The sequence below is a fragment of the Nycticebus coucang genome, chromosome 12 (genome assembly GCF_027406575.1).
Source record: "Nycticebus coucang isolate mNycCou1 chromosome 12, mNycCou1.pri, whole genome shotgun sequence".
In the NCBI taxonomy this organism is placed as follows: Eukaryota; Metazoa; Chordata; class Mammalia; order Primates; family Lorisidae; genus Nycticebus; species Nycticebus coucang.
Genome location: NC_069791.1, coordinates 48,724,731 through 48,752,431, shown reverse-complemented (window position 1 = coordinate 48,752,431; position 27,701 = coordinate 48,724,731). Strand labels below are relative to the sequence as shown.

The following is a 27,701-nucleotide window of genomic DNA, read 5'->3' as shown; positions in this document are numbered from 1 at the left end:
CAAATCAGTATTCTCCATGAGTGCAGTATGGAGACAATTAAGGACGTCCCTGAATAAGCGCCCACACTACAGATCCCTACAGGTAGGGATAACTTGTCAGCTCTAAGCTACAGTTTTCCTCCTCCCTCAAATTGTCTTCAAAAGTCAGATTATTCCCCATTTTCTTGAATCTTAGTCAAAAAAAGTCATCTGTTATTTTCTTTGTTCCTTGACTATCATGAACTTTCCTCTTGTTACAAAGAGAGGTCCACTCTTCTTGTTAAAACTGCATTCATCCATTAACCACCCATCCATTTATTCAATCAGTGCTATCTACTACATGTCAGGTACTATGCTAGGTGTTAGAAATGGGCAACGTTCAGATTCACCTGAAGATTACTTTCTAGTGGTAAGAGAGAGGAGGCTGATGATAATATATAGAGCAGTGATTGTTGTGGGAAAAAATAACAAAAGGAAAAGAAGCATCAATGATGTTATTTTATGTATGAAAATCCAGAAAGGCCTTTATGATGAGATGACATTTGAGAAAGACCTGGAAGCAATTAGGGAGCAAACCATGCTGTTGCCAGGAAGAGTACTGTAGGCGAAGAGAACAAGAATGCAAAGGCATTAAGCAAGGAAGCCAGGGCAGCTGGAGCCACGTGGGACCACAGGAGAGTGGTAGGAAATAGGGCCAGGGAGGCTCAGAACATGTAGGGCCATTGAAAGGATTTTGTTGTTTTTAATTCTGAGCCGTCTCTTGGGGGTTTTAAGCAGAGATCTGACAGACTGACTCTGCCTTAAAAAAGTCCTTCTAGCTTCCCTGGGAGAACAGACTATGAAGGGGTAGGGGAGAGGCAGAGAAAGCAGGAGTGTACTCTAATGATCTACGCAAGGTTAAGTGGCTTGGGTTTATTCTGAAGATAGAGTTAACAGGATTTGCTATGGATTAGATAAGGACTGTGAGAGAAAGAGGTAAGAATATCTTCAGGATTTTAGGCTAAAAATACACAAGGCTGAACTTGCCATTTACAAAGACAGGGAAGACTATGGGGGAGGACATTTATGAGAGAATCTTAGGACCTTTGTTTTGGGCATGTCACATATGTGTACTATATCCAGACTACACAGTTAGGTGTTTCAATATAAGTGAGGAGTTTGAGGGACCATCCGAAAAAGTATTTGAATCCATAAGACTGAAAAATTACACCATTGAAATTTTTACAAAATATTTCAAGAAGGAGGAAGTGCAAAATTGTTACAAATGATTGTGACAGGTCAAGTAAGACAAGGCCTAAGACTTGATCACTGGACTTGTCAACACAGCTGTCACTGATGAGCTTGGAAAGGCTTGTTTTGGGGGAGTGGTAGGGATGAAAGCGTTTTTTATAGTAGATTCTAAAGAGAATATAGTAAGTAGAAGTAGTGGGAGTGAGTTTAGACAATGTCTTTGAGAAGTTTTCTATAAAAGTGAAGTAAAAAGAGAATAGGAATGAAATTTAAAAAGGGAGTAAGGATCAGCCACTATAGAATTTCATGTCACTGTTAGGTTATTTTTTCCTTCTTTATACTCCTAGTTTCATGTATGAGATGATTTTCTCTTATCATAGGCTCAACAGAGCTCCACAACAGCCTGTTATTTCTTATTAACATGTCAATGACTACTGTAAAGGCCGCTTGTTTTCATCATATATTCTGGAGGCAACGTGTAGGGAGGGAATGTATCCTGGGGTAAAATGTCATCATTCAGGATGTTACCAAAACCCTGCACTTTATCTGTAGGTCTCTCCCCTAGGTCTTTACACATTCACATAGTCAAAAGTTTGATAGTCCAAAAGAGGAGAGAAACAGTTCACATGAGACTTCTCTTACCCACCTTTCTATCAGTCACCAGGCTTATGTTAAGTTCCAACTTGCAACTTCTTAGAGAAGAGATCACCCCCTCTCCACTCCACGTGAGCGAGCCCATGCTTCTGTCACTGCAGGTACCTAGCCTCCCAGACCTGAGCCCACTGAAACTGGGAACATAATTTTCCTAATCTCTATCTTCCCTGAGCCCAAGCCCAGCTCCACACTTTGAGCTTTACCTCGGACTCCTGGACGCTGCTGCTGTTGGGATCTCTGTTCTCTGATAAAAAGCCACAGGATGACTCCAAGAAGGATAAGAAAGGCGCCCACCAGGAGAGCTGGAATGATAATCACTTCGTACTGCTTCTCCTGAACAACTGGGTAGGCAATTAAGCAGGAAGAGAAAAAAATAAGTAAGCAGCCTCATCTGAAATCCAGAGTTTTCCCTACTCATGAGTCCTGAGCTCATCACACAAGGAAAGGTCATCTCTTCTTCCTTCCCCTCTGCTTCAATTCAGCAGAAGCAGTACTGGGAGCAACTCTAATCATAAACCCCAGTGTCTGTTTCTGACCCCATCGAGGATGCCCAGTGCCTCTTTTATCATTTTTCCTACTGAGATAGAGGAAGCTGCATCTAGTTTTTGCCACTGAGGTAGAGGGTGAGGCATCTGGATGTCCAATTGTCATTTATTCCCATCCCACCCAAAAGTCAATGGCCTCTAGTCTCCATTCTTATAGCACCACTATCTTCATTTCTACTAGAAATCAAGTAACCCTCCTTCAAGAATATATCCAGAACTTAGTCTCTGTAATCCCAAAATCAGAGCGTAGATACTTGTGGCATCTGTACTGACCACATAGCTTGTCACTGAGACTGCATTCCAGCAGCATCCGTGTCAGGCCCCTCTCTTCGCCCATTGTCACAGGGCTGGCCACTACTCTTCTAGGCCCGCAGAGGATGTGCAGAGCGTGGCTGCGAATAATTCCCAAGCACTGAGTGGCTCTGGAAACATAAAATGGAGCACTTAATTTTTAAATGCCTCTACAAATGACTAGTTAAGGAAATGGCTTAACTATTCATAACCTCTCTGAGTCATCCATTTATCTCCATCTGTCTGATATTCAGACTGGAAGAACCCTTATGCATGCACACTCCCCACCCCTCAGCATTGTTCCCTTCTCTATTATATGGCAAATATAGCCCTGATCTGATCATATCCTTTCATCTCATTGTTACTGAGATTATTTTAAAGATTGTCTTCCCACCCAAGTCTTCTACTCCCACAACCAAGTACAGAGTCACAGCATCTATATGAACAACTGTTATCTGTTGGTTATGTGGGCGAGATCTACCTCCCCTATAGTCTAAAGCACGTCTGATATGTTTTTAGCTGTGCATCATACTTTTTAAACAAAACATTTAATTTTTATACCAAGTTAATTCAGAAAATGAATAAAAAGTTGGCAGATGCCACGAGATGGGATTTATGCTTTTGTTTTCTTTCGCTAAAGTATGTACACCCTCACAAGCAACCAACTGACAGCATTTATCAATAAAACCATTTCACTCCCAAGCTCTCAGAGCTTCAAGGAGCTTTCCCAGTTCATAACAGATATAGACACAGACACTTATTCTTACCAGGATATAACGCAAGTGTCAAGACCAAGCCACCTTCTCTCTCTTCTAAACAAAAAGGAAATACATTCATGTGGTCCAAAAATGGGAAAACAAAATCTTTCTCTTCCTCTGTCCTCCATTATTACAAATATAGTTATTATACTAGTTAAGGGAGTCTTTATTTGCATTACTTTTAAGCACATAATCAGAATATACTTCAAATGATGCCTCCAGAAACTCAGTTCTTTCTTTCTAAAGAGAACTTGTGGTTAACATTCTCCATATCCACAAACTTTGTATTTTTCCCTTGATTGATAAGAGTCTCCTGTGGTTCTCTAGTCATGAAAGCCTACTTCTTTAATTCTGATTAATCTAAAAGAAAATACAGGGTGTGGCTAGGGTGCCAGCCACATACACCAGAGCTGGTGGGTTTGAATCCAGCCCGTACCTGCCAAACAACAATGACAACTACAACCAAAAAATAGCAGGCGTTGTGGCGGACACCTGTAGTCCCAGCTACTTGGGAGGCTGAGGCAAGAGAATCACTTAAGCCCAAGAATTTAGGTTGCTGTGAGCTGTGATGCCACCACACTCTACCCAGGGTGACAGCTTGAGACTCTGTTTCAAAATAAATAAATAAAAGAAAAGAAAAGAAAATATGGTGATTTTCTGCTAAATAATCCTAGATTTGTGATCTAGTTTTGCAGTGGCTTGATAAAAAGATAAAAATCAGAAGCGTGACTTGTGTGCTATGCTTCGTGTGTTACTTCAACCATGTCATACAGTCTTCTATTATGATATTACACAGTGATACTAATACCCACAATGGTACTTGAAGCAGAGTCTCTGTTGGTGCCTGAAAGACTTATGTAAAGAAGCCTGCCAGCTCCTGCCTCACCTGTTTTTCTTTCTTTATTTATTCAATTCTTTTTTTTTTTTCAGACACTTTGTCTCACTCTGTTGCCCTGGGTAGAGTGCCAGGGGATCATCGTAGCTCACAACAACAACATGCCTCAGCCTCCCAAGTAGCTGGGAGTACAGGCATGTGCACCATGCCCAGCTACTTTTCCAGCTCAATTTTCAGTAGAGATGGTGTCCTACTCTTGCTCAGGCTGGTCTTGAACTCGTGAGCTCAAGCAATCCACCCACCTCGACCTTCCAGAGTGCTAGGAATTACAGGCAGAAGCCGCTGCACCTGGCCGCCTTACCCATATTTCACTCTTCTTGGAGTTCCAAGAGCCTGTATGTGGGCTTCATAGTTAAACAATTGCCTTTCAACTCGGAAGAGAGACAGGTGTCTGGTGGATTGACAGAAGCCCAGGCAAAGGAGTAGCCAGAAGTCAGAAAATCGCAGAGGGGAGAGGGAAATTCTCGTTTGTGGGCTTGTACACAGCAAGAGATCTACGAAGTCAATGAAGAGTTAACAAAGTCCACCACATCTGGTTTGTAAAGAAGGAAGTTTCCATAGTCCACAGTTCCACAGTTACTCACACGGCAGGGGAAGCACAAACACTGGTGTTAGAGCCTCAAGAGTGGCGCGAAGGGACAGGTCTTAAACCTAAACAGCTCCGCCAGGTGAGTTCAGAGGCAATTTGAAATTTTCTTACCACTATTCTTATTCTTATTTTCCTGTCGTCTTGCTTCTTCTCCAGTGTGTTATCAGATGTAATCATTTTTATTCACAGAGCAGCCAGTTTAACGAGTTTGGCTTTCTGGGAAGTAGGTTTTGTGAGCACAATCTCTCTTAACTATAATGCAAGTGGAAAAAAGTGACCTGCCAGCAGCCAGCTCAGGCTATGAGCTCTGCCCAGAAAACAAACTACACACCCACTGGTATGAACTGAATGAAGTTATTTAAAGCCAGGTGTGCACATGCACCCCCACACAGAACTGCTTACCATGGGCAACACTCGTTTTTCTCCCACTCTGTCCTTTCCCAATTTTCCAGTTCCTAGTTCTCCAGGTAGAGTATAGTTTTTATACTAGTTTCATGTTTACTTGGCAAGACAGTCTTTATTTCCATCACTTTTAAGTCTACACAATCGGCTAAACATACCTATCACCAGTGACTCAACCAATGGCTTATTCCTTCGCACTGGGCTATCAGACCTATTACAAAGCACCGACCTTTGGTTGAAAAATGACCTTCCATTGCATTTCCTGAGCCAGCTTCTCACCCTCACTTTTATTTGCGCATAGGTAGTTCAAAGAGACTCGGCTTATTAACACCCAGCAGCCCAATGAAATTAGATGGTAGAGCAACAACAAATGTATAGGGTGACGAGGCCCACTCCACGAAATTGCTCTTTGGATGCTTGTGCATGAAGCTCTTTCCAGTGATTACAGTTTAGGTAGAGGCATATGGGATGTGCCAAAGGAGTGTGGGATTTATAAGATTTACACACGATTCATACTCACATATCCATGAAAACCTATGCAGGAAACTTAACCATAAAGCCCACCAAAGCTTGTATATCATAAGATGTTCACATTCACTTATAACAACAACATTCCTCTCTAGATCATTTTTTCCCATTACATCTCATATTATTGAATATGATCGGGCTTTGATCAGTCTGGTCAAACTGAGAAAAGGCATGCCAAAACCCTCTAGGATGACTTTTGCTATAGGGTAGTTTCTGCCCCATCTGACCATACAATATGACCCGTACTCTGTCCTCTTTAATTATATTTTTTTGCTGATTTTCACTGAAGTACTATGTCTCCTTTAATTATCTCTAAACAATTTTCCTACTGCGTTAAAAAAATATGTATGTAGACTACTGCTTCCTCTCAGATGGACTGTAAAATCCTTGTGTTATCCTACATTCCTTTCTTTAGCGCATTAGAATCAAGGGTCAAGTGAAATTACAAAACATCCTATGCTAATAACTATGGTTGGCAGTTTGCAAAATACATTTGCATGTAGCTTGTGTATAGTTTACACATACCTATATCTACAGCGCCAAATCTCTTCAGGCAGATTTCTAATCAAACAATATATTGCCTCACTTGCGGTTATCATGCTTTAATTTTTTTCTCCTCGGTTGCTTTTGACTTCCTTTTAGCATAGTAAAATGTTAAGTTCTCATCAAATTGAGAATCTGGAGGGGGAAATAGCACAATGAAGAAAGATGGACAGGGAGAAAGAGAATGAGAGTGAAATGGGGAGTGAAGTCCACTTAAATCTTTGCAGGACTAAGGTTTGGACAACCATAGAAGCTAATCAATGTAGCTAGAACTAAGTACGAACATTAACTCTCCAAACTTACTTATGCTCACAATGCATATATAAGGCCACACTGCATTGCTAGATCTGTTTTAATCTCTACAAATATAGTTTTGCAACAATAATGAAACACTTAATAGTGACATTTCTTTTCAATTAGTCCAGTATAGTCTCCCAGAGATATCAGCGATTTATACATGGCTTTAAAGAAGAAACTTTTCTTGCTAAAACACACCCATATATGGGACTCTTAAATCAGATTCATTCTATTGTACTCTGCCTGCTTATGAGTTGGAAACAATTTCTCGATTGGCTTTAGTAATAGCAACTGGCTCTGTTCCAGTAAGATGTGACTACACCTGTCGGGTCAGTCTCACCTTCAACCTTATCACTTGCTTATCAGAACATGTGGATCTGCCAGCCATGTTCTTTTTAGATAGACAAGTGATCCATCCTTTAAGGTGGAAGTTATTAATGGCTCTGGGCTATGGGGCAGAGGACTCAAAGATTTAAAGGGAGGAGAGTAAAATACGTGGTGGCAGCTGCTCCCAGACTGGAACAGTCTACCTTCCCACATAATCTTCCTTCTCTTCTTCCCTGCTTTCATCCTTACCCTTGGATTAGCCAGCAGGGGGGGAAAGGTGTTCCATGAAGGGAACATACAAAGTTAGAAGCAAGATAGAAAAGAATGCTCAAGTCTAGAGATTCCAGTATTACTTATCTCTAACATCCTGAAAAATAGGCTGTCCTTTGAGTTTTCAGATCTAATGAAATGTATTTTGCAGCTACAGTGTAACAGGCAAAGGAGGAAAGGCAGAAACTAAGGGATTAAGGTTTTTTTTTTTTTTTTTTTTTTTTTTGTGGTTTTTGGCCGGGGCTGGGTTTGAACTTGCCACCTCCGGCATATGGGACTGGTGCCCTACTCCTTGAGCCACAGGCGCCGCCCAGGGATTAAGTTTTAAATTAGTGATCAAGTTATGAACTAGGCAGGGTAAAACAGGAAAGGCAAGTAATGGGCAGAGCAAGGTTTCAAACCCAGGCCTTTTACTGACAAACCCAATGATCTTTAAACTGCTTTCTTATATATGTGTCTTTGTTATTCAATTGAAAAAGACCACCAAGGTCAAGAAAGAATTATTTCAGAATCCAAGAGAATCATGGACGCCACAATGGTGAAAACAAATTTTACCAACAGACCTACCATCTGTTCTTTTCATTTGGAAAGAACAAATGAACTGAATCTGCCTGTGTGACTAAAAGTTTTATTGGGGCACAAATGATGTCTGCATATCTGTCTTCAAAGTATAGGATGTCCAGTCCCAAGAGCTACCATATGAAGGAAAAATGGGAAATTGTAGCTAAATATACCTTTATGTACCAAATATTGATTACAAAATTTTACAAAATATTCTCTACTTGGTAGCTACCTCTCTGTAAAATTTTGTAATGAATATTTTGTAAATAAATATACATTCAGCTACAATTTCCCATTTTCCTTATGTATGGAGACTTTTGGGACACCATGTATATTCTGAAAATAAAGATAGAATCACAAAATTGTTTTCTAGTACTCACCAGATTATGGAATTTGCAGTGTGGTCTTTGTTCATTTTCCTGGGGGTGACCCCCCCAAATCCTATTTCTATCTTCTACTTTTAGAGTGAAAGGCCCAGTTCCCAGGACTGGCTATTATCTCTCAGCATGAGCACAAGGAGCAGGAAGGAGCCAGGCTAGGGAGTTAGGGTTCTCCTGCTGGATCTCTCAGCACCCCGGCCTCTACCTTCCCACTGAAACAGACCGAGGAGAGGACAAAGGGTGAATGTAGGGACGCACTGAAGAAGGTGATCCCTTTTAGATCCAGAGAAGCAGATCTAAGCAGCTGACTTGCTGCCTGCCCTGTGAAAGCTCCTAGTGTAGGTGAGGTGGAGAGATTACCTCGGTGCGGAGGTTACCTTGTCCCCCAGCTTGTCTCAGGTATTGAGGGATTGTGATTGCTCTGATCTTCACCCTCCTCCACCTTCCCAGAGAGCGGGGCTTGAAATGAACTTTGAAACCCTAGGGAAAGGGGTTCTGCCATGGTGCTTAGGATTCCTAAGCCTGTTTAAACAGATCTTTTGACAATAAGACATTATCAGCTTTTCTTGCTTCTCATTTTTGCCTATCCCTGGGGGTTCTTGTAGCACATGTGACATATAATTAAGAGGAGGATGCCTTATCTGTATCCTAGCACCTCACAAAAGTTTACTCTGTAGAAGAGTAAAGTGATTGCAGGACATCTAGGTAAGAAACACGAAACACGGTGCTCACAGACACCACAGACATCGGATTTAAATATGGTTACACTGATAAACACATTTTATTTCCTTTGAGGAGTTATACAAATTCAAAACAGTTTATTTATATTATAGTTACCATTCTGGTTTTTATGCTCCCAATTCCATTCATTTTCCACCTACAACTTTCAAACTTCAGAAGCCCAGAAATAATATATCTTATTATTACCTACCAATTATTTTCTCTTCCTGGGATTATAAATCAATAGCAATTTCCCCAGGTCCCGTTTCTCTAGCCCAGAATAAAGGTTGTCAACAAGAGTGGAAGCTGAGAACACACGGCCACCACCCCCACTTAGCACAGAATGGTCTCTGACCCATCTGTGTCTTCGTTTTCCTACCTGATCAACTCCCCAGAAGAGCCTGCGTGTGCTGCGAGAGGCTTCTTCCAAACACCTTGTTCCTACTGCTGTAAGTCACATTGCATTTCCAAGATCAGTTCCCTTCTTTGGTCTCATTCTGCTGGGTTTTTCCTTCTAAGGTTGGGGTGAGGCTATGGGTTCTTTAAAAATCACTTGGACGTTTCCCCTCATAAGTGAGGACAACTGTTTTGTTTTCCAGCCACTCCTCCGGTGTGTGCTAGTACACTGCCCTCTGGCAGAGAGGAAGGCCCCAGCCAAGGAAGACAGGGAAGAACAGTCTGCAGCAGATCCCAGGAGCGCGCGCGCACGCGCGCACACACACACACACACACACACACACACACGTGCCTACGCTTTCTCATTCTGATAAATGAGTCCCAGATCCAGGCAGCAGAGAGATGATGGACAGGAAATTTCACAATCAGAAAATCAACTCAGCTGCTATTTACCTCAGTACTGTGTCACACAGGGTGTGCCACCATATTCTATACATAGAATCCCAGGTAAACAATAACAGATGCCTGGCAATGGGAAAAGGACACCTCTGGGAACACATAACCACCTGCCTCATTCTGCACAGCAGATTTCACAGTCTGGATCAGAGCAATTCAGAACAGAGCAGCCCAGGAGCTGTGGGGCATGCAGTCAGCGCTGACTTGGTACTATGATAACAGAGTGAGAGGTTTGGGGAGTTCTAGTTCTGGTCTCGTGGGTGATTGATTCAGCATTTGGAGGCATGTCGCCCGACCTTGCTATTCCTTCTCATCATAGTTTAGGGACCAGGAAACGCCATCTCTCCTGAGGGCAGTAAAGAACTACACAGAGAAGCAGGAAATTAGTCACCCCAGAAAAGGGGCAGGTCACACAATAAGTACCCGCCGCCTCTTCCCTGCAAGGTCTCCCAAAGTCTGGAGCCTGCATCTTTCTGCCCATATCATAGCCCCAGAATCTCACAAGTGTCTATTCCTACCCTTACTCTGTCTATCATTTCTATGGTGTAATGGTTAGAAAAGGGGCTTTAGAGTTTGACTTCTATTAGAATTTCATGTCTATCATTAATTACGACTTTGTACAAGTCTTTTAGTTTTCTGAGCCTCTGTTTTCTCGTGTGTAAAGTGGTGATTATGTATCTACCTATGGGGATTTGAGTTATATGGCATAATTTATGTAAAATACCTACAACCTTACCAGGCCCATTGCAGACAAGCGTCATAGGTTAGTCTCTCTCTTCCTCCCTTCTTCATCTGCCTTTCAGGGGAGGTAGTCAAATAGCTGTACCAATCAGGTAAACATATAACCAAAAAACAAAACAAAAACTTTTATCTAAATGCCATATTTATAGTAAATATGGATTTGAGTATGTATTCCCAAGTGTAGAGAGAGAGTTAAAGGACTCTGAAGTTAATGTGAGTTTCAAAATTTCTTATATTTCACCCAGATGTCATTTGATAGCCTAAATATTACAGCTGCTAGTAGATCTCAGAACTAGACAATGATGTTGAAGAAGAAAGATTTATCGAAATGGTTCAAATGGCATAAAGCACAAACACAGAAAGAATGCTAGATAATGGTATGTAATTTACCAGGGCAAAGCTATCAGCTTCTGCCTCATTTCTGCCACCCTTAAACTTTTTCAGCCTCTTACACTGGTTCTATTGAAATCACACATGCCGGCTAATATCAACCCAATTCCTGAGCCAATCCTTGATGGAAGCAATAACGAGATGGGTCTCAGCCCTCTTCTTCCCATTCATCTGACCAAACTCCCCAATTTGGGAAGATGGAGACTTGATCCACTTTCGCATGTCTACACAGTGACTCATACTTAGTATCCAAGCCTTCCCAAACCTGGAGTCCTATGCTGGATGCCACACAGGTGGATGGGGCCATATTGTCTTCCCTTTGCCTCCATCAATCCTAATGAGATTGGAAATTTGCTCAATCCTGGGGTTGCTGAGCTCTTGATACAAATGTAAAGACCTCCCAGATAAACACAACCACTCTGGCCTGACACCTTGGTTACTGACCAACGTCTTGCTCCCCTCTATTTCATTCCCATCTACACACCCATGGACCCATTGCCTTTGTGTGCTTCTGACCACACTGAAAACCCAAGATGCTAATTCTTATCTAAACTGTACTCTATAACTGAACTATCCACCTCTCCCTAGAGTCTGCTCTGTGCTAGTTAGAGTGTCTCAAGTCATTCACTCTTAGGAGTCCAGCCTTACTCCAAGTCATTCACTCAGATGTTAAACACTTAATCCTAAAAAAATTCTTAAATGTTTCACTACAAAAAAGAAATATGACCAGGAGGTGACTTGATAACATGAGCACAGGCACAAAGGGAGAAAGGAGTTTCTAGGGCTTGAGTGAGAATAGGGCTTGACACACTCTCAGAACTGGAAGGTTGCTGGCCTGGGCAGTAGCAAGGGAGGGGAAAAGAAGAGATGATGCTGAGAAGGCAGGCAGCTGCAGATGGCAGGGAGTTCTTACTGCTTGTTTCATGGTTAGTGTTTCTGAAGTGCTTTAAGTAGATCGCAACACAGTCTGTTTTATATTTTAAAAAAGACATTATTTGGACTACTACTCAATAATAAGAAGGAATAAATTATTGATACATGCAACAATTGTATGGAGCTCAAGGGCATTACTCTGAATGGGAAAAAGCCCATCTCAAAAGGTTATATACTGGGGCGGTGCCTCTGGCTCAAAGGAATAGGGCGCTGGCCCTATATGCCCGAGGTGGCGGGTTCAAACCCAGCCCCAGCCAAAAACTGCAAAAAAAAAGAAAAAGAGAGAAAGAAAAAGGTTATATACTGCATGATTCCACTTATATAACATTTCAAAATGGCAAAATTAGAGAGACAGAAAATAGATCAGTGATCGCCAGAAGGAACAGGGAGGAGGTGTGACTATGATAGAGTAGCATGCCGGAATTCCTTTACAGCAGTGGTCCCCAACCTTTTTGGCAACAGGAACCAGTTTCATGAAAGATAGTTTTTCCATGAACTGGGGGTGGGGGATGGCTCTGATATGAGTCAGCAAGCAGTTGATTTCTTATGGTCTCTTTTCAGTCAAACCTCTCTGCTAATGAACCTCCTCAGCTCCATCTCAGATCATCAGGCATTAGATTCTCATAAAGAGTGGGCAACCCAGAGCCCTCACATGCACAGTCTGCAATAGACTGTGAGAATCTAATACTGTAGCTGATATGAAAGAAGGTGGAGCTCAGGCAGTAATGTAAGCGAGGGATGGGGAGCAGCTAAAAATACAGGCGAAGTCTCACTTGCTCACACACTCCTCCCTTCTTCTGTGCAGCCCAGTTCCTACAGGCCATGAACGGTACCAGTCGATAGCCTGGAGGTTGGAGACCACAGCTTTATAGTTACAGGCAATTCTGTATCTTGACTATAGTGTGATTGTATGTGTCTAGAAATGTGATAAAATGTCATAGAACTATGCATAGAGAAGCACAAAACAGTGAATGCAAAAATTAAAATCCCAGAAAACTCTTTAGTCTGGTTAATTATTAATATATTTGGATAATTTACTGTAGTTATGTAGATATTACCATTAGGGGAAGCTGCATAATGGGTACAACAGACTCTATACTATTTTTGCAACTACTCATAAATTTATAATTATTTTAAAATTAAAATTAAAAAGTAACATTATGGTGGCATCCATTGTATAAGAAATTACAGATGATAATACCAAATCTAATACCAACATAATAGCTTCATAATGGTTTCTCAGATTATAGTAGTGACAGTATAAAAAGAAAAGAGATATTCAGGAGATCGAACCAACAGGATGCACAGCAGTTTTAGGAGGTACAGAGGGGAAGGAGAAACCAAAGAATATAGGAAGATCATGAGTTATTTTTGACATTTTGATTTGAGATGCCAGTGTGACTTTTAAGCAGAACATTAGAAATAAACATTTGGTTGTACAGGTCTTAAGATTCTTAAGGGAAGTTTAGACTGGAGATAAATATTTGGGAGTCATTAGATAATATTTAAGGTCTTGGAAGTGGATAAGGGGGAAGAGGAAATAATGAAAAGGAAAAACAGTAAGAGGAAAAGGTCTAGTAAAGAATGCATGGAGTGCCAACATTTAAGGGCTAAGTGAAGGAAGAGAAAGTGGTGCAGAGGCAGGAACTCACAAAGAGCCTGTAAAGGACCAACTAGACACGTGGAGGGGAACCCAGAGTTCACAGTGTTGAAGAAGCACAGGAGAAAGGGAGAAGGAGACCATGCAAGACAACTAGACTAAAAGCCGATGAGAGGTCGGGGATAATAGATACAGGCAACATGGAAATCACAGAAAGAATAGTTATAGGGTATGATAGAGAGGGGGTGGTTCTGGGAATGAAAAGGTGCTGAGGATGTGGAGGAAATGTATTTAGGTAACTCTTCTAAGATATTCAAGAGACATGTGGATGAGAAGACTGAGAAGAGGAGTTCAAAGAAGGATTTTATAGTGGATTTGTTTGGAAACTCAAGGTCACAATATGATGAGAAATAGAACTGGTGTGGCCAGGCGCGGTGGCTCACACCTGTAATCCTACCACTCTGGGAGGCTGAGGCAGGTGGATAGCTTGAGCTCACAAGTTCGACACCAGCCTGAGCAAAACCGAGACCCCGTCTCTACTAAAAATAGAAAAACTAAAGCTGTGACGCCACAGCACTCTACCAAGGGCAACAAAGTGAGACTCTGTCTCTTAAAAAAAAATAGAAAAACTAAGGCAAGAGGGTCTCTTTTACTTTCTAATCTATACCATAATGGATCATAATCCTGCAGATCATAATCAGAAACATTCTGTCAAATGTGATAAAACATGAAAGTACATTAAAGTTTTAAAATATAAGTATTTTAGAAATGCAAAGTAGAATTGTCATATTTCTCCCCATCTCCCCACATACACATATATACACCCACTGCCATCTCTTCTGAGCACCCTTGCTTCCCAGGGTAAAGCTTCTGAACATTTGGGGATTTGTTAACCTGCTAACTCTTTAGTATTTCAGTGACTTTCTTGCCAACTCTACCCATTGCCCTATTATTCAACAATCATCATTTTCTCCTCTCTTATATTACTTCCTGTAATTTTTCAGGAGGCAAATATTAGTACATATAAAGATAGAGGATATGAGACACATTTTTTAAAAAATTTGAGATAAAATGAACTTTAAATAATGCTGTTGCTGTTCCACTATGGTCTCCAGTGTTGAGGCCCTGGCATTAATCTTTACTTTGGCTTCAACTACTGTCTGCCTGCAAGTTTATTATGTTTTCCTCACCTAGATTAGAACATTCTAGGAGAAATGCATTGTGAAAGGGAAGAATTCTTTTCTGAAATAGGCAAAGGAGTCATGAGATCTCAATTAAGGTCCTGGGTCAGTGATTTCCTTTGTCACCTTACGTAAACCAATTAACATCTTTTTGTACCAGGGTCACATGTGAAGCATTAGGAGATAATGGAACAGTAAAAATACAAGGTCATTTCATTACTGATTGATATCTTGTGGGCGTATCAAAGAAAGTAGAACTTTTATGAAACCTTGTAAATATATTGACATAGGAAAAGATAATTCAGAAGTGTAAATCCAAAAAAAAGGTGAACAACAGAGCCCTTCTTTTTCTTAAGAAATCTATAGAAAGAGATGACACATGGGCGGCACCTGTGGCTCAAGGAGTAGGGCGCCGGTCCCATATGCCGGAGGTGGCAGGTTCAAACCAAGCCCCTCAGCCCCGGCCAAAAACCAAAAAAAAAAAAAAAAGAGATGACACAAAGAGTAAGATCTACAGAAAAATTAAGAATTCAGAGCGTGCTCCTACAAAGATGCAGAAACAATTTAAAGCAGAGATATGACATGAATATTACTAACAACATCTGCCACCCCGTGGATTCTTGATTTGCCCAGGGAATAAAAATGTGGCAATGGTATTCATGTTTAAAGATTGGTTTGACCTTACTTTTTTGAAGTGAAAGACCAACAAACATCACAATAAAAAAGGTACCTTTTTATCAGAGGGACAAACACTATAAGTTTACTGCCACAATACCAGAGGAAAACCCTCAAAAGTTTTTGCTTTATCTTTATTGACATTGAACAAAGATACATTAAGTGCTGTTCCCCATTCCTTGCTCCTCCCCCATATGCCTTCTGTGACAGATTTCTGGACCTTTTCCTAGGACCAAGGAATACGGCTAAATTTAGGTGTCGTATCTTCAATCCATAGTAACTCTCCCTCATTTTCCACAAAATCCAGACTCTTTCCACATATCCGCATGGAGTAAAGTTCAGACAATAAATCAAGTAAAGCAATTTGCTTGGACTCCACCCTGCTCTGCTCCTCCTTGACTGGCATTTGTGTTCAGCACAGGCTTCCTGGATTCTGGTTTTGCTGCCTCATGCAGTTTAGTGCACACAGTTATAACGACAAACGTTTATAGGGTGTACTGTTCCAAGCACTTTGCACACAGTAAATCATACAGTTCTCACAGAAGAATCTTAGGGTACAGAAAGGTTAAGTAGATTTCTCCAGATCATATAGCCAGTAAGCAGTGAAGATGGGATTCCAACCCAAATCATTTGCTTTTAAAGTTCCATGTTCTTCTGTTATACTCACAATAATTCAAAAAGTAAAAAATGAACTCCATGTTCTCAAAATCCATATTACACTGCCTCTCTAAAAGATTCTCAAAAACCATTACCTTTTGGCAAAATGACAATTGCCTGTAATTACTAGAAGGTAACTACTTGAATTACCTACATTACTTTTGCTTTTAAATTGAGATATAATTCACATATCATAAAATTCACCCCTTTGAAGAGTATAATTTAGTGTTTTTTATCATATTCACAAAGTATGCAACTATCATCACCATCTTATTTTAGACTATTTTCATCACGCTCCAAAGAAACTCCTATCCAACAGCAGTCGCTCCCTACTACTTCCCCACCGCCAGCCCCTCGCAATCACTAATTTCTTTCTTTTTGGATTTGCCTATTCGGGACGTTTCCTATACATTGAATCATACTGTATGTGGCCTTTTAAGTCTGGCCTCTTTCACTCAGCCTAATGTTTTCAAAGTTCATCCCATGTTATAGCATGAATCAGCCTTGTCATTCCTTTTTGTGGCTGAATAATAATGCATTGTATAAATATCAGTTTTGTTTCTCCATCGGTGGATGTTCAAACAGTTTCCACTTTTTCTTTTTTTCTTGCTCTGTCACCCAGGATAGAGTGCTGCAGCATGATCATAGTTCACTGTAGCCTCAAACACCTGGGCTCAAGTAAATTTCTTCTCTCAGCCTCCCAAGTAGCTGGGAGTATAGGTACATGCCACAACATCCGGCTAATTGAAAAAGTTATCTTACTGACAGCATCTCATTGTGTTGCCCAGGCTCACTTTTTAGCTTTTATGAAGCCATGAACAGCCATATACAAGTTTTGTGTGACATATGTTTTCATTTGTCTTTAAATATGTATGTTGGAGTGGAAGTGGTAGTATGGTAATTGAAACGATTTTGAGGAACTGCCAACAATTTTTTTTTTTTTTTTTTGGATGCAGGGGTTCACTCTGTTGGCTGGGCTAGAGTGCAGTGGTGTCATCATAACTCACTGCAACCTCAAACTTCTAGGCTCAAGTGATCCTCCTGCCGCAGCCTCCCAAGAACTCCAGGACTATAAGTATGTGCTACCACTCACAGCTAATTTACAGGGTCTTATTAAGATGCTCAGGCTGTTCTTGAAGCTCCTGGCCTCAAGTGATCTTCCTGCCTCAGTGCCCCAAATGCTAGGATTAAAGGAGTGAACCACCACATAAGCCTACCAACATTTTTTTTTTTTTTTTCAGACAGAGTCTCACTTCGTTGCCCTGGGTATAATGCCCTGGCACTGAAGGTCACAGCAACCTCAAACTCTTGGGCTCAAGAGATCTTCTTGCCTCAGCCTCCCAAGTACTGGGACTACAGGCATCCGTCACAACACCCAGCTGTATTTAGAGACAGGGTTTCACTCTTGCTCAGGCTGGTCTCAAATTCATGAGCTCAAGCAATCCACCTGCCTCAACCTCCCAGAATGCTAGGATTACAGGTGTGAGCTACTATGCCCGGCCCCCATTTTCTTTTTTTATGAGACAAGAGTCTCACTCTGTAGCCCTGGGTAGAGTGCCTTGGCATCATCTTAGCTCATAGCAATCTCAAACCCTTGGGCTCAAAAAATGTTCTTGCCTTAACCTCCTGAGTAGCTAAGACAATTGGCATGCACCATCACACCCAGCTTTCTATTTTTAGTAGATATAGGTCTCACTCTTGCTCAGGCTGGTGCTCAAAGGACACATCTGTCTCAGCCTCTGAGTGCTAGGATTACAGGCATTAGCCACCATACCCATCCCCTACCAATATTTTTTAAAGTGACTGTATCATTTTACATTCCCACTAAGAATTTATAAGGGGTCTAGCATCTTCCCATTCTTAGCAACACTTGTTTTCTTTTTTATTATAGCTCCACTAGCTGGTGTGAAATGGTATCTTATTGTGCTTTTGATTCACATTTTCCTGATTATAAATACTTGTATGCATCTTTTAATGTGCTCATTGGCCATTTCTGTATCTTCTTTGGAGAAATATCCATTTAAATCCCACTTTTTAATTGGGTTATTTGTCTTTTTCTTGTTGAGTGTCCTCTGTCAGGGGTCCTCAAACTTTTTTTTTTTTTTTTTTTTTGTGCAGGGGATAGCATGAACGCAGTCCCCCACTACCAAAAATTATGCAGTTGAGTGTCCCGCATTTGGGGAAATCACAGGGGTCAGCACATCCAGAGTGCAATAGATGAGCCTCACCCTGGGAAAACCACCTTCATGATCATGGTATCTCCCCCACCAGGTAAGTATAGGCGGTCCTCAAACTTTTTAAACAGGGGGCCAATTCAATTGCCCTCAGACTGTTGGTGGGCCTGACTATAGTTAAAAAAAAAACAAATTCCTATGCACACTGCACATATCTTATTTTGAAGTAAAAAAACAAAACAGGAACAAAAACAATTACACCACCTCATGTGTCCCGCGGGCGGCAGTTTGAGGACCCCTATCTAGATACTAAACCCTTATTAGACATACAATATGCAGTATGTTCTTCCATTCTGCGTGCTGTCCTTGATAATTTCCTTTGCAGCGTAATAGTTTTTCATTTTGACAATTTTGTCTTTGGTTGCTTGTGCTTCTGATGCCATATCTAAGAAACTGTTGTCTAATCGATATCACAAAGATTTATATCCATGTTTTCTTTTAAAAGTTGTATAGTTTTTCTTACATTTGGGCCTTTGATCCCTTTTGAATTAGTTTTTGCATGTGGTGTGAGGTAAGGGTCTGTTCTTTTGCATGTGGATATCCAGTTGTCCCAGCACAATTTGTTAAAGAGACTTCTCCTTGTCGCAAATCAATTAATCGTAAATATAAGGGTTTATTTCAGGACTATTAACTCTGATCTGTTGGTCTAAATGTCTGTCCTTGTACCAGTACCACACAGTCTCGATGAATGTACCTTTGCAGTAAGTTTTAAATCATTGAGTGGGAGTCCACTAACTTTGTCCTTTTTTCAAGATGGTTTTGGCTATTTTGAGTTTCACATGTTCCCTTATGAATTTTAAAATCAGCTTGACAATTTCTGAAAAGAAAAAAAAGTAGCTGGAATTTCAAGAGATCATGTTGAATATGTAGACCAATTTGGGGAGCTCTGCCATTTTAACACTCTTATGTCCTCCTATTTATGGACACAAGACATCTTTCCATTTATTTAGGTCTTCTTTAGCTTCATTCAAGGACATTTTGTAGTTTTCAGTGTACAAATCTCATTTGTTGTTGATGATAACATTCATGCTACCATGGCCTCTACAGGTTAAAGCACAATTTATGTATGATTTTATGAGACCACAGAATGTTCTATTTCTGAAAGAATCAGCCTAAAGCAGGTTGGGCAATGAATGCCCCCAGAGACTGGCCAGAAATACATTCTGTGTCAAGTACCGTGGTATAATGGAAAGCCATTATTGATCCTTCTCATGTCTGGAAAAGGAGACAAAATATACAACAGTACACTTTATAGCTCTCTTGGTGCCAGAACCAATTCATTTTCACTGACATCCCTGAGGTGGTCAAAATTTCTCAAGTTGCCATAAATTAGCAGGACTAGAGAAGGTGTCCAAAGTATCCACATCCCTAACTTCCAATTGATACAAATATTTCTATTTATCCATCTCTCCTACAGATAGCACTACCCCCTAGGCACCCAAAATATGTTTGATTGAGGTTTAAATAAAGGCCACAAAGATGCAGCCCCAAATATCACTGCTAAATCCATAATTTAGGTGTAAAGATATAAGCACATCTAGCACAGAACAGAGAATTCTATCCCAGGGTTCAGTGACCTTTCAGTAAGCAATTGATTTCACACACTACATAAACCTACAACCTGTTACTAGTTATGCCTTTATTGTCTATCTGTTAGTGAATAACCGAAGGTCATATTTTTAATTTAGCCTGCCTCTATTTCCTAGTCAATGTTAACTCAGTGAATGAAAAATAATAGCCCCCCAAAAACAAACGTAGAAAGATGAATGTTGTGGGATAGAAGAAAGAACAGTTCAGTATGAATCACATTTGGCTTATCTACATTTCTTTTTTTTTTCCAGTCCTCTAAATGGAAATATTCTCCAAAATTATCTCCATTTTTATAATAGAAAACCATTCCAGAACAATTCATAACTGTTTACCAACTTCATATTGTATGTGGAAACTAAAATTTAAGTGAAAGTCTGGCTTGGTTAAAGTCAGAAAATAAATGAAAGTTCTAAGCAGATGTGGGATCTCCTTATCTTGAATTCATTATTTAAGTATGAGAAGTATAGAGAGATAATGTAAGGCCATTATCAGTCTTTCTCATGTCTGGAAAAGGAGACAAAATATACAACAGTACATTAGTATGTGAAGAAAAGAGAGAAACTGAAGGTTTCCAAGGTTACCTGGAGTTACAGGAGTTGCCTGGGCTTCAAGAAGGGATGCAAAACACAGCGGGCTCTGCTCCTCAGTGTCAGAAATCCATCCCCCTCACACACTGCAAATGAGGAAACCACTCTGTACCTTCTGTTCCATTATAATCACACTTCCCTGAAACAAAAATAATAAAATCAGCAACTGCTTTATAAAATATTATTTAATGTCATCTATTCCTTACCCCCTTGACAAATACAAGACGAAATGTAACACATCTTCCAAAAGTGCCACAGAATTCAAGTGTGTACAACAAGAGCCCTTTGAAGGTTACAAAAACAAACCAAACCTCCCAATTTATTGATGGGAAAACTAAGGCCTAGAGTTTAGATAATCTTCCAATAATTAATACTTAGGCTAAGACTAGCACTGTGTGTCTAGAATCTGTATCTGCTGCAACATCCCACCCTTCATAAGGCTGACTCAGTATTTTCTCTCTTTTATTTTTTTTGGCAATTTTTTTGCTGGAGCTGAGTTTTGAACTCACCACCTCTGGTATATGGGGCTGGCACTCTACTCCTTTGAGCCACAAGCCCTGCCCACATTTTCCCTCTTTTTAGTTGATTAAGTTTTGTAAAAATGATAATGAGGAGGAAGACTATGGTTCAGTGAAGTCATAATGTACCTATACTCTAAGTTTCTTTTGCCTGCCAGGACTTTGGGATGCACATGAGTTTGGGAGATGAAGCTCTATCAATCTCTATTCCAGAGTTAAAAGCTGGAGTATTTACATCCCAGCTGTGTTTTCATTTCTCTAATGAATACTCCTTTCTTCTCCCTGGCCAGAACTCACACTGAGATAATGACTTCAAGAAACTCTAACAGCATCAGGGCTTGCAACCTGTGGAGAAAGACCACAGAGGTAGGAAGCAGTGCAGCCATGTGGTTTCAAACCAGACTATCTTGGCTTGTCGAATCTGACTATAAATCATATGGAAAACAGGGTCATCAGGATAGAATTTCAGCACTTTCTTGGTCCTTCTCTCCATGCCTTGAACCACAACCAAGTCTGCCGCCTCTACCACTTAAGTAAGTTCCTTTCTGCACTTGTACCCTCTAACTGGCCAGATGCAGCACTAAATTTGGAACCAAGATGAAGAGGTGTCATGGCCCTTCAGATAAAGGTCAACAGGAGCTTTTCGTGTCTGGGCCAAGCCGGCCCAATCTGACGTAAAAGGGACTTTGGAGAAGTTGATCCCAAGCCTTTTTTGCTGACATAACTAGGGGTGGCTTGACATAAAATTGGTCCTGATAACTGACTACTGTCAGGAAAATAAAAAAAAAAAAAATGTTTGAGATGAACCTTTCTAAACCCCAAATTATCATCTTTGGCAAATATTTTTACCATTTAGTTGGTAGCATAACATGAATATAACATAATGCCATCTCCTGAAGTTGTTCAACATAAAACCCTTCATTTATCCAACAACATCTGAGTGTATGACTAAAGCTTGTCGTTTCAAAGTTTTTGGCAGGGAGTCATCTGACTTCAAATGTGAATATTACATGTATATTATTGAGATTTTTCTATAACCACAGTGTTTATTTTGAAACACATTTTTTCCCTTAAACTGTTATCATTTATTACTATGTGTGTGCTTACTAGAATTATAAGTTAACCTAGAATTACATATATATAATAATTTAGATCAGTATTCTAAAAATAGCACCATATTTCTATATATTCAATCAACTGACAATTTTAAGGACCATGCTTAAACATATAATAAAGACGAGGCCATTTGCCATGGCTGAAGGTATGTTAACAGCTGTAGAAGGAAAAATTAAAACAGGTTTCCTTTTCATTTATGATTTTGGCCAGTAATTTAAAGGATAAAATTATAGATGAAAAAAACACAGTCTATGCCTTCAATTTGCTTTGACCATGATGATTGTTAAGAATTAGCTATCAATATATTCCTTGCTATCACTCAGCCAAAGCTTATTATTAATGACAAAACAGATTGAGTTAGATTTCATGCAGATAACGCCTAGAAACTGAGATACAACTTAGACCTCTGGGGGGTAATAAAAGAGTGAGCACCAGGAAATTTTTCTACTCCCTGAAGGAGGTGGTATCCACAGTGTGACAGCACTGGACTTTATACTGCCCAATTCAGCAGAAGTTGTAAGGAGGAAAAACTAGTGGAGAAGGCCACCTGGGCTGAGGACGTAAAAGCAACTGTTGCAAAGGAGACTACAGGCCAGGTGGCACCTGTGGCTCAAAGGAGTATGACACTGGCCCCATATGCTGGAAGTGGCGGGTTCAAATCCAGCCCTGGCCAAAAAAAAAAAAAGGAGACTACAGGCCAAAGGGTTGGATAGAAACTCTTTCTTCTACCCTAATTGTCCTTTCATTATCCAGAGGTAAGTGTCTCCCCAGCTAAACTCTATTCCATTATTGTGTTCTGTAAGATGCCTTGTTCTTGCTGACAAAGAGAGTTTTAGGGCTCCCAACAGATGTCAGGCCCCCCAGACTCAGAGCAGGACTCCATCCACTCTACACCAATGCCTGTGTAATTAGCTGCTAATACTCGACCTACTTGTTCAGTACTTAACCAGCCTATGATTATCTGTTTCTTCTCAACCAGTAATTTCTTTGAGGGCTTAGTCTAGCTCAGCGGTTCTCAACCTGTGGGTTGTGACCCCTTTGGGGGTCGAACGACCCTTTCACAGGGGTCGCCTAAATACATCATGCATATCAGATACTTATATTACGATTCACAACAGTAGCAAAATTACAGTTGTGAAGTAGCAACGAAAATAATTTTATGGTTGAGGGCCACCACAACATGAGGAACTGTATTAAAGGGTCATGGCATTAGGAAGGTTGAGAACCACTGGTCTAGCTTCTTTAGGCCTCTCCGTAGCACAGCCCAGAAGTAGGCACAGAGCAGTAGCCACATCTAAAGTCAGAAAGCATTTTGGGAACTAGAGACCAGACAAACCTAGGCTGGTGGGGAGGACAAAAATCAAGTGACAAAGTTAGAAGGAAAAGCAGGAAACCTTTATGAGAACAGAAGTTAGGGACTTCATTGCTGTATCCCTAGTAACAACAAGATTCACATGCTTATTGGATAAAGAAATAGCTAATTCGCCTATGAAAACAGCATTGGATTTGCAAGAAATTTTAATAGAAACATAACCTATAGAAACTAATTGGACATAAAGGATTACATGTAATGCTATGATAAAAACACAAGGGCAATGGGAAATCATTTTTAACAGTATTATACAGGAATTGCATGGTACCCAGGTTTCTGCTCAATGAAAACATATTTTTAGTTTCATCATTAGGCAGGATGCTGCTTTTCTACATAATGAGATTTCAAGTTCTTTGCTATATATGGCAGGAAAATCACTTGTCCTTCAGAAAGAACATCGTGTGATATACCCAATAAAGAACACTATATAGAAAAATCAACTTAAAATGGATTTAAGACTTAAATGTAAGACCTGACACTGTGAAAATACTAGAATAAAACATAAGGGAAACTCCATGATATTGATCTAGGGAATGATTTTTTTACTTTATTTGAACCCAAAAGCACAGGCAACAGAAGTAAAAATAAACCAACGGGATTCTATCAATCTAAAAGGCTTTTGCACAGTCCGGGAAATAATCAAGAGAGTGAAGAAACAATACAGGGCAAGGGACAAAATATTTACAAACATACATCCAATAAAGGATTAATATCCAAAATCCATAACTCAATAGTAAAAAAAAATTTAAAAATGAACATAAGACCTAAATAGACATTTCTCAAAAGAAGACATGCAAATGACCAACACAAATGTGAGCAAATGCTCAACATCATTAATCATAAGTGGAATGTAAATTAAAATCATAATGAAATATTACCTCATATATGTCAGAATGGCTGCTATCAAAAAGACAACAGATTAGTGTTGGAGAGGATTTGAAAAAAGGGAACCCTTGCACACTGTTGGTGGGAAAGTAAATTAATACAGCCATTATGGAGGTTTCCTTAAAAATTAAAAATAAAACTATCACATGATCCACCAATTCCACTCTTCGGTATATATGCCAAGAAAATGATTTCAGACATACCTGCAATTCCCATGTTCACTGGAGTATTATTCACAATATCCCAGAGGTGGAATCAATCTACCTTTCCATCAATAGGTGAATATATAAAGAAAATGCGGTGTACAGTACATACACAATGAAATACTATTCAGCCTTTAAAGAAGGAAATTGACAGCAAAGAGGGAGCTAGAGGAAATTATGTTAAGTGAAATAAGTTGGGCACTGAAAGAAAAATGCTACATGATCTCATTTGTGAAATCTAAAGGTAAGTTGAACTCACAGAAGTAAAAGTATAGAATAGTGGTTTCCAGGAGCTGGGGAAAGAAGGGGTTGGGGGAAGATGTTAGCAAGGATACAAAATTTGTTAGTGAGGGGTAATAAAGTGACTGTAGTGAATAACAATGTATTGTATTTCTGAAAACTACTAAGAAAGCAGATGTTAACTGTTCTCAGCACACAGAAAATAAGTGTCTGAGGTAATGCATATGTTAATTCACTTAATCTAGCCATTCCACAATGTATACATATACCAAAACAAGATGTTGTATATGATAAATGTATATAATTTTATCTTTCAATTACAAATTTGAAAAATAAAAATAGAATAAAAGTAAAAATAAAGAACACTCAATTGGAGAAAGCTCAGGTGTGGCAGGCAGAACAATGACTCCCCAAAAATATCTATATCTCAATCTCTGGAACCTATGAATATGTCAATTTTTCATACAGTTAAAATAGCAAATGGCAATTAAGGTTATAGATACAGTTAATCAACTGACCTTAAAACACAGAGATTATCCAATGAGTTCAAGGTAATCACAAGGGTCCTTAAATGTGGAAGAGGATGGTAAAAATGTCTCAGCAGGAGGAAAGGTGAGAAATGCCAAAACCCACCATTCCTGGCTTTGAAAATGGAAGAGTGATGGTCCAAAGAATGTAGACAGCCTCTAGAAACTGGACCAGGCAAGGAAACTAATTCTCCCTTAGAACCTCCAGAAAAAGCTCAGACCTGCCCATCCATTTTTGACTTCTGACCTCCAGAACTGTAAAGTAAAAAATTGTGTCACCAAGTTTATGATAATTTGTTACAGCAGCACACTCAGGAATTACACACTCAGGTTAAAATTAAACAAAGGGAAAAATCATGTAACTCCTATAAAACTTTGGAGCACAGGCTTGTTGGGACTGGTTGTGAGGAGTTGTGACAAAGTTTCTCTCAAAGACAACTGAAATAGATGTGATGTCCAACTAACTGAGCAGGTGCATAAACAGAGACCAAGTAATTGTTATGGCTTGAATCTTACTTCCCTGCCCCTCACAGATTTATACATTGAAGTCCTAACCTCTAATATCCTACAATGGGACCTTATTGGAGATAGGATCTTTGTAGAGATAATCAATTAAAACGAGGTACTTAGGGTGGGCCCTCATCCAGTAAAACCAATATCCTTATAAAAGGGTGAAATTCTGTGGGGCATGGTGGCTCATGCTATAATCTCAGCACTCTGGGAGGCCAAGGCAGGTGGATTGCTTGAGTTCACGATTTCCAGACCAGACTATACCATAGCAAGACCTCATCTCTAAAAACAGCCCGGTGTTAGGGCAGACTCCTGTAGTCCTAGCTACTTGGGAGGCCGAGGCAAGAGGATCACTTGAGCCCAGGAGTTTGAGGTTGCTGGGAGCTATGATGCCAAAAACACTCTACCAAGGGTGACAAAGTGAGACTCTGTCTCAAAAAAAAAAAAAAGTGAAATTCAGAGACAGACACATTGCAGGGAGAACACCGTCTGACCTGAAGATAGCTATCTACAAGCCAGAGGCCTGGAATAGAGCCTTTCCTCATAGCCCTCAGAAAGAACCAGTTCTGCCAACCCCTGAATGTCAGACATCCAGCCTCTTGAACTGTGAGATGATAATTTCGCTTGTTTAACACATTCACTGCCATGTGAGTTGTATTTATTATTCAGTCTTGAGCCTGGGGCCCTGTGAATCATATACAGCTCACATGTCTGTTGACCTTGTATTTTCATAATAAAACACTGGCCCTCAGGGGAAAAAAATCAGCAATCAATGAGTTAAGTCATTCAGTTTGTGGCACTCTGTTGAGGCAGCCCTAGCAAATGTAGGGGAGGCACTGAAGAAAAAGTATGTGATTTTTATAGAAGCAAATGCTTCATGATTTGTTTGTAAGAGCTCCATGAGCCCTAGGTGGGAATATGTGGAGACTCGTGTGCCACCAGAGATAAAACAGGCAGACAGCAAAGTTCTGTTTCCAGGTGCATTCAAATGAAGACAGCTACACATCAATAAAGCCCATCAATGCCTTTATTTCCACAACTGCGGGTGGCTGTCACTAATTAGTAGGAAGAATGTTCTCATAAGGACGAGAAACTCAAATGCAGAAAGGATTCATTACAGAAGGAAGCCACCATTACAGAAATGAAGGGGAAAAAATGAGTGGAGACAAAATGGGGAGGTGATTGAGGGGCAGATAGAGACAAGGGAAAGGCAGAAAAAAAGAGTAAGGAGAAAAAAGATCAGGTCAACAGGGACAGTATGTCACACTGCAAGGTCCTTAAGCACGGTGACAGGTGACAGGTTATCTCATTTACTATCACGAGGATCCTGTGAGGCGGGCAGTTTTGTTCAGGCTTTAGGGAAGAAGCTGAAGATGAAAGCCGTGAGCCCATGACCCCATCCCAACCGCTCTGCAGTCCTCTGACAAGTAACTGCTGCACCCTCGTTCCGTGCTGCCCTCCTGCCTGTCCCCTCCCCGGGAATGCAGAGGGGACTCCCGTCACCGGGCTTTCCTGGAGCTTCTCCCTTCACCAAAATGTGCGGAGGCAGATTTAGTCTCTTACCATTTATACACGGAAGCCAAACCCCACAAGATGCTCATTCGGAAGAAACACCGAGTAATTCACTTGGTGATTTTTGTTTGTTCACATAAATACAAACGGCCAATCACAACAGCTCCGCTCCCAATCCCTTCCTTTTCTTTTCTTCTTCCCACACGTCCAAGTCCACCCCCCAGCTGTAGCCTGCAATGCCCCTCCCCCTTCCAGGCCCCCCAATTCCCCGTTCACTACCGTGTCCCTCCACTGGTCACTCCGGTTTCAGATGCAACTGGCCCAGTCAGGGGGAAAGATGACGGGTTTGGGTAGGGCAAGGTGTGCCAGCCTCAAGGAAATGCTGTCCAGCCCCTCCTGCCCAGTGTGG

At 40.5% G+C, this 27,701-nt stretch overlaps 1 protein-coding gene and 1 non-coding gene across 5 annotated transcripts in view; both read right to left on the bottom strand.

The window, feature by feature from the left end:
• STYK1 (serine/threonine/tyrosine kinase 1) overlaps nucleotides 1–27,701 on the bottom strand; it is a 39,996-nt gene extending 12,295 nt beyond the window's left edge. Inside the window, exons 1-5 of one of the 4 annotated variants that reach the window (XM_053557659.1) lie at nucleotides 27,344–27,443; nucleotides 20,404–20,548; nucleotides 3,467–3,511; nucleotides 2,682–2,830; nucleotides 2,067–2,204 (exon numbers count right to left, since the gene is read on the bottom strand). In XM_053557659.1, the coding sequence (XP_053413634.1) occupies nucleotides 2,067–2,204; nucleotides 2,682–2,745 (202 nt within the window). In that variant the 5' untranslated portion in view covers nucleotides 2,746–2,830; nucleotides 3,467–3,511; nucleotides 20,404–20,548; nucleotides 27,344–27,443. Of the gene's footprint in view, nucleotides 1–2,066; nucleotides 2,205–2,681; nucleotides 2,831–3,466; nucleotides 3,512–20,403; nucleotides 20,549–25,261; nucleotides 25,361–27,343; nucleotides 27,444–27,571 lie in introns of those variants that run through there. The other 3 variants (XM_053557657.1, XM_053557656.1, XM_053557658.1) reach the window with 3 other exon arrangements.
• Nucleotides 18,114–18,277, bottom strand: LOC128563029 (U1 spliceosomal RNA). The gene has a single exon (XR_008373702.1). It is a non-coding gene; the product is annotated as a U1 spliceosomal RNA (small nuclear RNA).